The sequence below is a fragment of the Ranitomeya imitator genome, chromosome 2 (assembly GCF_032444005.1).
Source record: "Ranitomeya imitator isolate aRanImi1 chromosome 2, aRanImi1.pri, whole genome shotgun sequence".
Taxonomy (NCBI): domain Eukaryota; kingdom Metazoa; phylum Chordata; class Amphibia; order Anura; family Dendrobatidae; genus Ranitomeya; species Ranitomeya imitator.
Window position 1 is genome coordinate 587,489,933 of NC_091283.1, and position 15,287 is coordinate 587,505,219.

At 44.1% G+C, this 15,287-nt stretch overlaps 1 protein-coding gene across 1 annotated transcript; it reads left to right on the forward strand.

Annotated features, from left to right (window-relative positions):
* The first annotated feature begins 5,638 nt into the window (after nt 1-5,638).
* EMILIN3 (elastin microfibril interfacer 3) lies at nt 5,639-15,287 on the forward strand. Its single transcript, XM_069752290.1, has 4 exons — nt 5,639-6,502; nt 7,389-7,511; nt 7,805-8,067; nt 11,725-15,287. Exons 1-4 carry the CDS (start codon nt 6,318-6,320, stop codon nt 13,515-13,517), a joined length of 2,364 nt encoding a protein of 787 aa, XP_069608391.1. The 5' UTR covers nt 5,639-6,317; the 3' UTR covers nt 13,518-15,287.

Genomic DNA, 15,287 nt, shown 5'->3' on the forward strand with positions numbered 1-15,287 from the left:
GGAGTTATAAGGGTTAAAAGTTGACCAGCAATTTCTCATTTCTACAACACCATTTTATTTTAGGGACCACATCTCATTTGAAGTCATTTTGAGGGGTCTATATGATAAAAAATACCCAAGTGTGACACCATTCTAAAAACTACACCCCTCAAGGTGCTCAAAACCATATTCAAGAAGTTTATTAACCCTTCTGGTGCTTCACAGGATTTTTTTGAATGTTTAACTAAAAATGAACATTTAACTTTTTTTCACAAAAAATTTAATTCAGCTCCAATTTGTTTAATTTTACCAAGGGTAACAGGAGACAATAGACCCCAAACATTGTTGTACAATTTGTCCTGAGCAAGACAATACCCCACATGTGGGGGTAAACCACTGTTTGGGCGGATGGGAGAGCTCGGAAGGGAAGGAGCGCCGTTTGACTTTTCAATGCAAAATTGACAGGAATTGAGATGGGACGCCATGTTGCGTTTGGAGAGCCCCTGATGTGCCTAAACATTGAAACCCCCCACAAGTGACACCATTTTGGAAAGTAGACCCCTTAAGGAACTTATCTAGATGTGTGGTGAGCACTTTGACCCACCAAGTGCTTCACAGAAGTTTATAATGTAGAACCGTAAAAATAAAAAATCATATTTTTTCACAAAAATTAACTTTCCGCCCCCAATTTTTTATTTTCCCAAGGGTAAGAGAAGAAATTGGATCCCAAAAGTTGTTGTACAATTTGTCCTGAGTACGCTGATACCCCATATGTGGGGGTAAACCTCTGTTTGGGCGGATGGGAGAGCTCGGAAGGGAAGGAGCGCCATTTGACTTTTCAATGCAAAATTGACAGGAATTGAGATGGGACGTCATGTTGCGTTTGGAGAGCCACTGATGTGCCTAAACATTGAAACCCCCCACAAGTGACACCATTTTGGAAAGTAGACCCCCTAAGGAACTTATCTAGATGTGTGGTGAGCACTTTGACCCACCAAGTGCTCCACAGAAGTTTATAATGCAGAGCCGTAATAATAAAACAAAAAATTTTTCCCACAAAATTATTTTTTTAGCCCCCAGTTTTGTATTTTCCCGAGGGTAACAGGAGAAAGTGGACCCCAAAATTTGTTGCCCAATTTGTCCTGAGTGCGATGATACACCATATGTGGGGGGAACCACTGTTTGGGCGCATGGGAGGGTTCGGAAGGGAAGGAGTGCCATTTGAATGCAGACTTAGATGGAATGGTCTGCAGGTGTCACATTGCGTTTGCAGAGCCCCTAATGTACCTAAACAGTAGAAACCCCCCCACAAGTGACACCATTTTGGAAAGTAGACCCCCTAAGGAACTTATCTACATGTGTGGTGAGCACTTTGACCCACCAAGGGCTTCACAGAAGTTTATAATGGAGAGCCGTAAAAATAAAACAAAAATTTTTTCCCACAAAAATTATTTTTTAGCCCCCAGTTTTGTATTTTCCCGAGGGTAACAGGAGAAATTGGACCCCAAAATTTGTTGTCCAATTTGTTCTGAGTGCGCTGATACCCCATATGTGGGGGGAACCACTGTTTGGGCGCATGGGAGGGCTTGGAATGGAAGGAGCTCCATTTGGAATGCAGGCTTAGATGGAATGGTCTGCAGGTGTCACATTGCATTTGCAGAGCCCCTAATGTACCAAAACAGTAGAAACCCCCCACAAGTGACACCATTTTGGAAGCTAGACCCCCTAAGGAACTCATCTAGATGTGTTGTGAGAGCTTTGAACCCCCAAGTGTTTCACTACAGTTTGTAACGCAGAGCCGTGAAAATTGAAAAAAAAAATCTTTCCCCCCAAAATTATTTTTTAGCCCCCAGTTTTGTATTTTCCCGAGGGTAAGAGGAGAAATTTGACCCCAAAAGTTGTTGTCCAATTTGTCCTGAGTACGCTGATACCCCATATGTTGGGGGAACCACCGTTTGGGCGCATGGGAGGGCTCGGAAGGGAAGGAGTGCCATTTGGAATGCAGACTTAGATGGAATGGTCTGCAGGCGTCACATTGCGTTTGCAGAACCCCTAATGTACCTAAACAGTAGAAATCCCCCACAAGTGACCCCATATTGGAAACTAGACCCCCATGGAACTTATCTAGATGTGTTGTGAGAACTTTGAACCCCCAAGTGTTTCACTACAGTTTATAACGCAGAGCCGTGAAAATAAAAAATCCTTTTTTTTCCCACAAAAATTATTTTTTAGCCCCCAGTTTTGTATTTTCCCAAGGGTAACAGGAGAAATTGGACCCCAAAAGTTGTTGTCCTATTTGTCCTGAGTACGCTGATACCCCATATGTTGGGGTAAACCCCTGTTTGGGCACACGGGAGAGCTCGGAAGGGAAGGAGCACTGTTTTACTTTTTCAACGCAGAATTGGCTGGAATTGAGATCGGACGCCATGTCGCGTTTGGAGAGCCCCTGATGTGCCTAAACAGTGGAAACCCCCCAATTATAACTGAAACCCTAATCCAAACACACCCCTAACCCTAATCACACCTCTAACCCTGACACACACCTAACCCTAATCCCAACTGTAAATGTAATCTAAACCCTAACTGTAACTTTAGCCCCAACCCTAACTGTAGCCTTAACCCTAGCCCCAACCCTAACTTTAGCCCCAACCCAAACTGTAGCCTTAACCCTAGCCCTAACCATAGCCCTAACCCTAGCCCTAACCCTAACCCTAGCCCTAACCCTAGCCCTAACCCTAGCCCTAACCCTAGCCCTAACCCTAGCCCAAACCCTAACCCTAGCCCTAGCCCAAACCCTAACCCTAGCCCTAGCCCTATCCCTAATGGAAAAATGGAAATAAATACATTTTTTTAATTTTCCCTAACTAAGGGGGTGATGAAGGGGGGGTTTGATTTACATTTATAGCGGGTTTTTTAGCGGATTTTTATGATTGGCAGCCGTCACACACTGAAAGACGCTTTTTATTGCAAAAAATATTTTTTGCAATACCACATTTTGAGAGCTATAATTTTTCCATATTTTGGTTCACAGAGTCATGTGAGGTCTTGTTTTTTGCGGGACGAGTTGACGTTTTTATTGGTAACATTTTCGGGCACGTTACATTTTTTGATCGCTTTTTATTCCGATTTTTGCGAGGCAGAATGACCAAAAACCAGCTATTCATGAATTTCTTTTGGGGGAGGCGTTTATACCGTTCCGCGTTTGGTAAAATTGATAAAGCAGTTTTATTCTTCGGGTCAGTACGATTACAGCGACACCTCATTTATATCATTTTTTTATGTTTTGGCGCTTTTATACGATAAAAACTATTTTATAGAAAAAATAATTATTTTTGCATCGCTTTATTCTCAGGACTATAACTTTTTTTTTTGTTGCTGATGTTGCTGTATGGCGGCTCGTTTTTTGCGGGACAAGATGACGCTTTCAGCGGTATCATGGTTATTTATATCTGTCTTTTTGATCGCGTGTTATTCCACTTTTTGTTCAGCGGTATGATAATAAAGCGTTGTTTTTTGCCTCGTTTTTTTTTTTTTTTCTTACGGTGTTTACTGAAGGGGTTAACTAGTGGGCCAGTTTTATAGGTCGGGTCGTTACGGACCTATAAATATATAATATATATATTTTTTTTTCATTATTTAGGAATATTTTTTTTTATTTTTTTTTTACACATTTTGAAATTTTTTTTTTAACTTTTTTACATTGTCCCGGGGGGGACATCACAGATCAGTGATCTGACAGTGTGCACAGCACTCTGTCAGATCAGTGATCTGACATGCAGCGCTGCAGCCTTCACAGTGCCTGCTCTAAGCAGGCTCTGTGAAGCCACCTCCCTCCCTGCAGGACCCGGATCCGCGGCCATCTTGGATCCGGGGCTGGAGGAAGCAGAGAGTGAGGTGAGACCCTCGCAGCAACGCGATCACATAGCGTTGCTGCGGGGGGCTCAGGGAAGCCCGCAGGGAGCCCCCTCCCTGCGGGAAGCTTCCCTATACCGCCGGCACATCGCGATCATCTTTGATCGCGGTGTGCCAGGGGTTAATGTGCCGGGGGCGGTCCGTGACCGCTCCTGGCACATAGTGCCGGATGTCAGCTGCGATAAACAGCTGACACCCGGCCGCGATCGGCGGCGCTCCCCCCGTGAGCGCCGCCGATCGCGCTGGACGTACTATCCCGTCCGTGGTCATGGGGGCCCACCCCACCTCGACGGGATAGTATGTCCCATGTCAGAAAGGGGTTAAAAAATAAAAAATAAATATATACTCACCTTTCTGAGGGCCCCTTGTAGTCCACGATAGCTTCCGGTCCCAGGGTTGGTATGAATGCAGGACTTGTGATGACGTCGCGGTCACATGACCGTGACGTCATGGCAAGTCCTTGTCACACAGGCAGGTTCTTCTCCCATACCATCTTTGCCACCGGAACCTGCAATGGAAGATGGCGGCCGGCGCGAGCGACTACTGAGGGTGAGTATAGCAGGTTTTTTGTTTTTTTAAAATTATTTTTAACATTACATTTTTTACTATCGATGCCGCATAGGCAGCGTCAATAGTAAAAAGTTGGGGACACACACACAGGGTTAATAGCAGCGGTAACGGAGTGCGTTACCCACGGCATAACGCGGTCCGTTACTGCCGGCATTAACCCTGTGTTAGCGGTGACCGGAGGGGAGTATGCGGGCGATAGGCACTGACTGCGGGGAGTAAGGAGCGGCCATTTTCTTCCGAACTTTGCCCATCGCTGATTGGTCGCGGCAGCCATGACAGGCAGCTGGCGAGACCAATCAGCGAATGAATAACCATGACAGACAGAAGGACAGACAGATGGAAGTGACCCTTAGACAATTATATAAGAGATACACCTCTTACTCTTACTGTACTGATCATTCACTCTCACAATTCATGTGTAAAATCTGTCTACAGTGAATACTGATAAAAGAGATGACAGTTGGTGCTCAAATTTCTATGGAGAACTGCAATGGCTGGAGATGAGCAGATCTTTTCGAAATTTGAATTTGCTGAATTGATAAATTAGTGACTAATTAAGTTAGCTTTAATCTCGATACTGAAAATTACTTGGAAAATACACGTGGAGGAGAGAGAGTGGGGACCCTGCTAACCACCGAGCCACTGGGCTGCCCACAGTTGACTATATATCCGATATGCAATGATATGCATTATAAAGAGTTAATGTTAAAATTAACTATGTGTAAAATCAGAAATTAAAATAAATGACTGCCTAGGTCAGTGAAGTAGAGGAAAGTGGAGCGGAGATGAATGAAGTTACATTAGAGGACAATGGGGATTTCTAACAATGTTTCCCGGCTGCGGATGAGCAGGTTCCTGTGCACAGCTGCATCTGCCATAATTCACAATTCCCTAGTTATGCGAGTTGCTGTGCGTTCTGCCTCCCCTCCATGTGTCAGGGTGAGGTGGCAGGCAGCCCTACTGGATGGCACCGTATTGCATGTTGCATGGCACATGTGTGCTTCTGTAAATGTGACACAGTGCCAGCCTTAGTCTCATGTTGCTGCTGGCAGAGGTAACATAGATTCAGGAAAGGGCAGTGCAGGGGGGTTATATTATTCTAATCCCCCAAACTCCTCCTCTCCCTCCACCCCAGTCACCCCCTCCTCTTTAACAGGTCTGGGGTATAGAGGGAGCTGTGAGGAGCTGACAGGGACAGGGGAGAGAAGAAGGCTGGAGAAAGACAGAAAAGTCACAGACTCATAGAAGGTAGGAAAAAAAGCGACCGGAGACTCACAAAGTAATAACCGAAATAAAGAACACAACCCATCCTCCGGGAGTAGAGCGGAAGGTGCACTGTGGAGGTGTGAGAGCCAAAGAAAAAAGGGGACCATGCAAAATAAAGACTCTGGAGAGCAAAAGTGAGAAGGTAAAAGAAGACAGAAAGAAGGATGGAAGCTGCGCTTGTCTGAGCCAAAGACTGTCACACTGAGCAGCACTGACACTCACCCAGTGACAGAGGATGATGATCAAGTGACAGTAAAGGATAAACATCTAACAAACTTGGCTAGTGACTTCCAAGGAATCTTAGTTTTTGTGGCCAAGGAGGTGTCCACAGACCCCATCGGAGTGTGCCTTAACCTTTCTGCTAGGAGAAGCTACTAGAAGTGCATCAGATGAAATCTCACAGTTTGAAAAGGAATCGCTGGAGAGCTGGAGTGTAAAAGTAAAGTTCTCCTAACTTCCCGAGACCCCTCTGGCTGTGCGACAAAGGACATAGACCCTATTAGAAAGGACATAGACATTTAGAAACACATTGACTCCTGTAGACTCATTATTATCAGTCCACACTGTGTGCACCAGCAGCTATCAGAAGAATGGAGGACAGACTGCTCAGGATCCTGTATTTAGTGGCTTTCTCTGTTTATTTTATTGGGTTACTATGTCCAGTGGATGCCAAAGGGACCTATTACCCACCTCCTGCCAATGGCAGGTTCATTCACAACCTATATACCTCAGGCTCTCATCCTCAGACTTATGGCAAGCCCATCACCAAGCACAGGTAATACCGGAAAAAAATGTCCAGATTCCTACACACTGATTAGAATTTATGGTCTCATGTACTATATATAAGTATATGTGCAGAAGTTCATATTTCTATGATGTAGAAGAATTTACTTGTAATTATCGCAAAATGCAACATGGAACTGTAATGTAAGAATGTGCATGCCACAATTACAAAAAGTATACTTCATGGGAACATACGGTGCCAATGCACGCTACTAGGATAAATGAAGTAGCTATGAAATGAAGAGTAATGTGATATATGCACAGAATATAGAATGGGATGGAGTCCGTTCTTGGGGTCTCTATAGTGCTAAGTGTGCAAAGTATTCAACAGGACACTTAAATAATAGAAAAGCAATTGGAGATGGCGCCAACAGTCCAAAATGATGGTTATAACTGCATTAGGGACCAAAGCCAAAAAAGGCGGGCACAGGTGGATAGCGTGTAACCCTCCAGCTGTCGTAACAATGGAGCTAGCAGCGTGCTGGGGGATGTAGTTCAGTAATAAGCCCAAGACAGGGATGTACTAACTTTTGCTATAGATTTGTTGTGGTTGTGTGAATCCATTATTTCAGTGAAGTATGTTAAAAATTAGTGGAACAATATTGTACAAGCTCATATAACAGCTCTGTGACTGAGGTCCCTTGTTCTTGCATGTTTCTGGCATTCTGCCTGGAATAATGTAGGAAAATTGGGTCTTCTTCCATTGCTAGCGCCCCTCACGTGGCATAGCCCTCCGATTCATCAATGTATACTTGGGGTTTCTTAAGAAAGTGTTGAATTGTAGATCAGCGGTGTCGCTATTTGTATAAAGTATACGGACTATGCTATCATAAATATATATTTTTTATTTTGGTCTGATCTCTTTATCCTTTTTATAGGAATTATTGTGTGTATGTTGTGGAGAAGAATGTGACGTGCACGCTACAGGATGGCACCGAACCATATATCAAAGCCGAGTACCTCAAGTGCAGCTGGGGGCCCAAGTGTTCAGGGACTGTGATGTAAGTTACCCGATACCCGTTGCTTCATATCAAGTATAGTATTCAAGTATGTCTGTAAGTAGGGAACACGGGGGAAACTTACAGATTCCATGCAGATGACCTGGTCAGCTTGCCTAATAGCAATATTACGACTCACAGATGGCCAGACCATGCTGGCCATCATAATACAAAAGTCACATCGGTCATCTCCCTAACCTGTGTGTGTTATCATGGCATATTTGCATGTTCCTTCCTGGTGGAATCTGATTCTCCTTATCTGTACCAACATCATTAAATCTCTCCTTTGTAAACAGGTATAGGACTCTCTTCAGACCCAAGTACAAGATTGGATACAAGATAGTGACTGAACTACAGTGGCGGTGTTGTCCTGGCCATTCAGGGGACTCCTGTCAAGACAGCCCTCCTGTCCAGCAAGGGTACTTTCCACCCTATACAGTACCCAAAGCTGCTCAAGGGCAGAAGTTGTTCCCTCCACCCAAGACTCCACCTACCTATAATAAACTGCAGCCAGAAACTCTTCCAGGCCCACCTGAATCGCCCAGGAAGAGTGGCTATGGTAAGGGACATCATATGAGCAAACTAACCCACCCTTCATTTCACCTTACTAAACCTCATAAAACACACTGCAGTCTTTCTCTATGGCATCCGTGTCACCAAAAAGGTCCTATTTTTGGACAAAAATTACACCAAAGTCACCAAATTACGCTCCTCAACATTGAAATTGCAACACCAAGAAGGAAAAGTCATGGAATTATGGAAATCACAGAATAGATAGACATGTTAATGATATGCAAATGATGAAAAATAGGATTTTTCCAAACATTTCCATTTATTCAGCTTCAAGTATGAGTGATATGTGGATCCCTGCCTTTACACGCCCTGGCTGCTATCAGTGGGGTTATTAATGGTTGTCTGAGGAATGTTTTGCCACGCTGAATGCACTTGGGTACGCAAATTATTAAGATCCATTGCTGGCAGTAGCCTTTGTAATTGCAGATCAATGATGTCCCAGATGTTCTTGATGGGAAACAAGTTCTGAGATTCTGCTGGTCGTAGTGGAACCTTTTGGCCACGCAAGCTGCTCAGTCGCCTGAGCAAAAGAGTGCCTGGCATTGCTCTGTTAGAAAATGACTCCTTGGACACTTTCACGTTCCTTGCGAAGGCCTCTTCATGGCACTTCCCACGTGGTTTCTGCACCAATCTTCGGCTAACATTGCGTCTAAAACAAAAGCAGGTCTCATCGCTGAAGGAGGTAGACCTCTATTCCAGCCTCCATTCCTGTCTTGCTCTGCACCATGATAGCCTTTGAGAGCTGTGGTTTACGGGAGGAATAAATTCATTTTCTCCCGGGTCTCCATCTAATGCCATTAACCTGAAGATTAACCCCGTATCTGCAGATTAATAGTGTTAGCCAACATGACAGGGTTCCCTTTAACATGTCTATCCATCCTGTGATTTCCATAATTCCACCACTTTTTCTTCTTGGTGATGCAATCTCAATGGTGAGAAGTGTAAATACGTTTCATTACTAATTTTGTACATATCCTGAGTCAACCTGTATTATAGTCCAGAGGGGAGATATATGCAAATTTCCACAGGCTTCAGAGCAGAAAATCTCCCAGAATTCCCTGCTAATTCGGTGTTTAGACAACACTTCTCTGCTGGTTAGCACTGTACAGCTGGTTAGCTAGAAAATATCAGAAAATCATTGTATACTCAAAATTGATGCCGTGTCCAGCAACAACCAGCAGAAATATGATTGCAGCTCTGTCTTGGGCTTGTGTATCAGGATTAGCATAAGAAAAATGACTTTGTAAACTAACTAATGTTGTATTACTAACTTTTTCCCCTAATTTTCTTTCAATGTGAGTGCCCCATGCCTTATAGGACATTTAGGACCTTTAAGCACCAGTCCATTGGCCCCATCAGGGCTTACATTTGAACCCATATGCGCCGACAGGGCCATAGACTATAATGGTGTCGACAAAGTGAACATGAGCTATGCTGTGCATCATTTTTGGGGGTATGCTGAAGGCGGACACCCAGACGCAGGCTACTACATCTGAGTGGCCACCTCCAGTTGGCGTATACGCCCAAAAATGATGCACGGCGGAGTACATATTCACTCTGTCGGTACCTTTATAGTTTTTGGCCCCATCGGTGCTTACTTTCGATTCCCGTTTTGCAGGGGGTTCGGACGTAAGCCCCAACGTGAGCAATGTGAAAGCACCCTTAGCTAATAGACATTAATGACATATCCTGCAATTCTTTGAAGCCATGATCCATATAAAAAAAAGGTCCCAAGTAGCTAGTAAGTAGCATGTAACGAGGTCCTCTTCACAGTTAGATTGCTGATAGATCCACTTCTGGGCTTAATAGCACATGTTCCAGCCAAACTCGATGGCTATATTTCTGTCAGGAGTTTCAGTGAATGCTAATAATGCCAGAGAGTGCAAATATAATACTACTACACTAGGGCAATACATATAAGTCATACTGGCCAAAATAACAAGCGTCCTACAATGTTAGTGTAATTGTGTAACATATAGCATCGCCACACTGGGCCAATGTAGTGGTTACAATCCTACATAGAATCAATTTAATTTTGCCATAATATAATGTTAATATGGTGGTATTTAGAAAGCTAATAAAAATGTTATATACTGCCATATAATGACATCGTATAAGTGAGACAACAGTATAATAATAGAACTGGGCCCACACAACCTTATATACCCTTGGTGCTGTTGCCATAAGAGTGCCCATAAAACACCCATAATAGCGCCTTACAGTTTGATATCATTGTTCGTAGCTATTACTGGCCTCGGACTTTTCGGTTCTCACTACATCTCTACTACGGTAGGATATTTAAAATTAGATATTGGTCTTACTCTACTTATTTCTGCCAGTGGAGGGATCAATGGAAGAACAGGAGAGAACATTTGCAGACATATGTGACAGGCAGCCGTTGTGTTCTCTCTGAATCTTTGAATTCAAAATTAGAAGAGATGTATGGACCTTTTAGTTGAGTTTTTCAGTTAAAGCTAGCCATTGAAAAGATATACATCAAATAACTAGTTCTTTCCCTTTCACCATTGCCATTCATGTTTATTTCCATGAGGAGAGTGGTCTAAAGGTACCTTCACACATAACGATATCGTTAACGATATCGTTGCTTTTTGTGACGTAGCAACGATATCGTTAAGGAAATCGTTCTGTGTGACAGCGACCAACGATCAGGCCCTTGCTGGGAGATCGTTGGTCGCTGAGGAAAGTCCAGAACTTTATTTCGTCGCTGGACTCCCTGCAGACATCGCTGGATCGGCGTGTGTGACACCGATCCAGCGTTGTCTTCACTGGTAACCAGGGTAAACATCAGGTTACTAAGCGCAGGGCCGCGCTTAGTAACCCGATGTTTACCCTGGTTACCAGCGTAAAAGTAAAAAAAACAAACAGTAAATACTTACCTACCGCTGTCTGTCCCCAGCGCTCTGCTTCTCTGCACTCCTCCTGCACTGGCTGTGAGCACAGCGGCCGGAAAGCAGAGCGGTGACGTCACCGCTCTGCTTTCCGGCTGACCGACGCTCACAGCCAGTGCAGGAGGAGTGCAGAGAAGCAGAGCGCCGCGGACAGACAGCGGTAGGTAAGTATGTAGTGTTTGCTTTTTTTACTTTTACGCTGGTAACCAGGGTAAACATCGGGTTACTAAGCGCGACCCTGCGCTTAGTAACCCGATGTTTACTCTGGTTACCCGGGGACCTCGGCATAGTTGGTCGCTGGAGAGCTGTCTGTGTGACAGCTCTCCAGCGACCAAACAGCGATGCTGCAGCGATCGACATCGTTGTCGGTATCGCTGCAACGTCGCTGAGTGTGAAGGTACCTTTAGCCACTGAACAAAGCCTCAGGCTTTGGCTTATCTCTCATAGGAACACATAAAAACAAAACTGTCTCCAGCACATTCACATGTCCGGCCACATTCATATATATGGCAAATTTGGTCAGAACTGAACTAAGCATTATTTATCACTGAATTGAGTGATTTGCTTCTAATCCACCTGGTCAGGCCACAATGGGATAGAACCAGTGGATAGTTCAAAGCTGAACATATATTGGCCTGTAGATCTGTTCTGATCACATTGTTACACGTGATGTATCCAAAATGTTTTTCACTCTTGTTATAAAATGGTAAACAATAATTTTCTGCCCTCCGCAGGAAAAAAATTGGCTCCAGTATTTGGGGAACGCTTGGACCGTGTGGAAGAAGATGTCAGACGCCTGTCTCAGTCTTATGATAGCTTACAGGGAGTGGTAAGCGGTCTGGGAGACTCCCTGCGCCTTGCCATCCAGGAAGACACCAACAAGATGATTGGTTCTTTAGTGAGTGGGCCAAGCTCTTCCTCACAGTCCTCGGTTGGCTTTGGAATGATTCCTGATTCTTTGGCTGAGGCTCCACATGTCACCAGCGACTTGACTGGGAAAGTAGCAGAGGTGAGTGAGGTGCTTCGTTCAAAATCAGAGCTTCTGGAAGAGGTAAACGGGATGGTTATGGGCCATGAAGCACAACTCCAGCATCTACTAGAAGCTGCAAGACCATCTCCACTCACATCCACCGATATGTTAGAGCAATATTTGGAGGGAAAGATGGCTGAGGCTCAAGCAAAGCTACTGGATGGCATAGAGGCTCGTCTGCAGAAGATCCAAGGTATCTGTGATGTGAAAGTACAGGCAGTACAAAAACAATGCCATGATGCTGAGGAGGCGGCAGGTCATAGAATGCACCAGGAAATGGATGGACGAGAAGTGGCAATGAGGAGAGATATATTAGGGTTAACTGCAAAAGTGCAGGGAATGAGTGCACCTGATGGATGCTGTGGGCGCCTGGAGGATCTCAGTAGACGTGTAGAAGAACTGGAGCGTAACATGCGTCAGCTAACTGAAGACCACCGTGCCCTAAGCCAGAAAGTGGATGTAGAACTCACAAGGCTTATGCTGGAACCACAAATTGGAGTGAGATTGGATGAAGTGGAGAACAGACTCAACTATACTGAAGAAGGTGTAAGGAGATGTTGTCAAGAAGGAGAAGAAAGAGGACACTTATTAGCGGAGTTGGATGGGGTGAGAGCCTCAGTGGATGACAAAGTTAGAGTCTTGGAAGAGAGACTGCTGACAGTTGTTGGAGAGCTCACCAATGCTTCAGCTCCAGTGGCATTGGATGGAGCAGTGATACCACTGTTGGATGCCCATTTGTCAGGGTTACGGAAAGAGGGACTTGAAAATCTGGAAGGAGTGCAAAGTCGACTTGCTGCTGTGGAAGAATTGTGTGCCGCTGGGTGCTCCACATCAGAAGGAGAATCTCTCATAGAGATTCACACTGAGCTTTCACAATGTCAAATTCAGAACCAGGATGTCCAAAAACAGCTAGGCCACCTCAATAATACCATTCTGGGCATCAAGAGGCAACTTGAAAGACAAAAGGAAGAGGCATTGCAAGGTGAGATCACTCTACTTCAAGTTAACTTGAGGAGCGTTGGGCGCTCTTTACATGGTTTGGAGGAGACTGTGAGTAGATATGCTGATACTGTAGTCCAAGTCAACTCCACAGCAGAGGAACGTGGAACACGACTAACTGAAGACCTGCTTTCCGTTCAAGGTCAGGTAGATGGACAAAGTTCTGAAATCCGCAATAGCCGATCGCAGCTTTTAGGCTTACGTGGAGACATGGAGAGAATGAAAGTACGACTTGCAGGACAAATGGGAACTTGTCAGTCCTTGGCTCGTGAATTTCAAGGGGAAATGTCCAAGTTCGAACACAGGGTGGCACAGGTGGAAGGGTCCTGTGGGACTCAAGAAACAAGTTTGCTTGGCTACCTGGACCAGGTAAACAGCACACTAGTATCTCATGAGCAGGGTCTGGAAATCCTCAGACACGAGTTGAGTAAAATCAACCAACAGACGCCAAGCCTGGAACTGCCACCCAACACACAAGAATCTCCAGGATCAAAATAACAGTAGTTACGCAGGGTGGTGTAGGAAAAACTTCATCAAACACAGTGACAAACCATAGGTATAAACTGGAAAGCAAAATGCCCAAGTGGCAGAACAGGAGAGGAACTAAAAAAATCAAACAAACTTTATGTATCTTGATTTTGGTGCAGCTAAGCCACTTTGGGAGGGTAATTTTACATTGCCTCTTGGTTAAATGACTTTGGCAATGCAGGGATGTGTATGGTGCTAGGGCATTATTAATATACCAAGGACTAGATTTGAATAATTTATATATTTCCGTATCATCATATCTATTACCTTTTATGAACTGCCAGGATGTGGATGACTTTATTAAAATACATTACTTATGATACGACCCTACTAATGCAAAAAATCCCATCTCACACGCTACAGCAACTAGTTTCAAAAATGCATAAATCCCTTAACTAATTATGCAAAACAACAAAACAATAGATATTCAATGTAAAACAAATATCAACAAGCATAGATATCAGGTATTTGGGTACCAGTATGCCTGCCTGACAGTCATCTACCATAATCCATTCTGTTGCTTTAATAGTGTCGCATGTACGCCTCCTACTGGATATTTTAGGAACTACATTACTACATATTACAGTGAACAATCTTTATGGGTCAGGACGTAGTCCTCTCTGCACACTCAGGTAATCTGTGACTAATCCATTACCGAGAAAGAGCCAGGTAACAACCGCGTCTTCAAGTGATGTCTCATGTAAGTTTTCTGTGTAAAATGCTAATGGGGCTCAAAATGAAAACTGCATATAAAATATTGTTTCATAGTTTCAAGGGTGAAACAAGACACGAGTCCATCCAGTTTAAATTTCCAATTTACTAAAGTGTTGATCCAGAGTTTATTGGGGTTGTATCAACTTCGAAAGTTACCATCTATCCCTAAGACAAGTGAACATTTGCTATTCATTTGGGGTCCCACTACTTCTACTTGTAATTTATAGGGGTGTTCTTCTCTCAGCAACAGGTGGCATGTCGCTAGGTAGTAAACTGAAACTTGTGCTAGTGCAAAATATCCTCTACTACAATGGAGTGTGAACTTATTAAGGGTTGTCCCAACGGAGCACCAATTTACAGGATAGGTGATAACTTGCTGGTCGCTGACCCTGAAGTGTTCCTTTTCAATGGCGTGATGTGTCTACAGCACTGCGGGAGAGAGCCGAGCAGGGTGTAACTACAATAGGTACAGGGTTTGCAATCATACCCGGGCCCTGGATCCTAAGGAGCCCAAAAGGTCCTTTTGACCCATCTGAAAAGACTATTACTACTAAAGACCTGTTAGTTGGAGGCCCTGTTAGAGATTTTGCATTGGAGCCCACGATCTTCAAGTAGTCGAGCACTGTACCCTGTTATCTTTGACAGTCCTCTAGACAATTAATGGAGCATCGGCCATCGCTCCATTGAAATAGGGCACTTCATGGCCCTGTATTTGGGATTGGTGGGGATAGCGCTCAGTCGCTCACAAAGTTATCACCACTCCTCCTGATTGGTGATAGTTTACCAAGCTGTACCGTTTGTATGTTAACACATAGCTACTGTATATGCCACTATTTACTGGGATGGGAATAGCCCTTTAAATTATAAGACCTTTAAACTATAAGTAGGAGAAAACAGTACATCACTTTTGTATTTAGTACCATGGGCATCGTAAACTGAAATTAGTGACATTTTACAAGTGTCAAGTATGACAGTTTAAAGGGGCGGTCTGCTTTCAACCAATAAAATGGATTTCTTTTCTAGAAA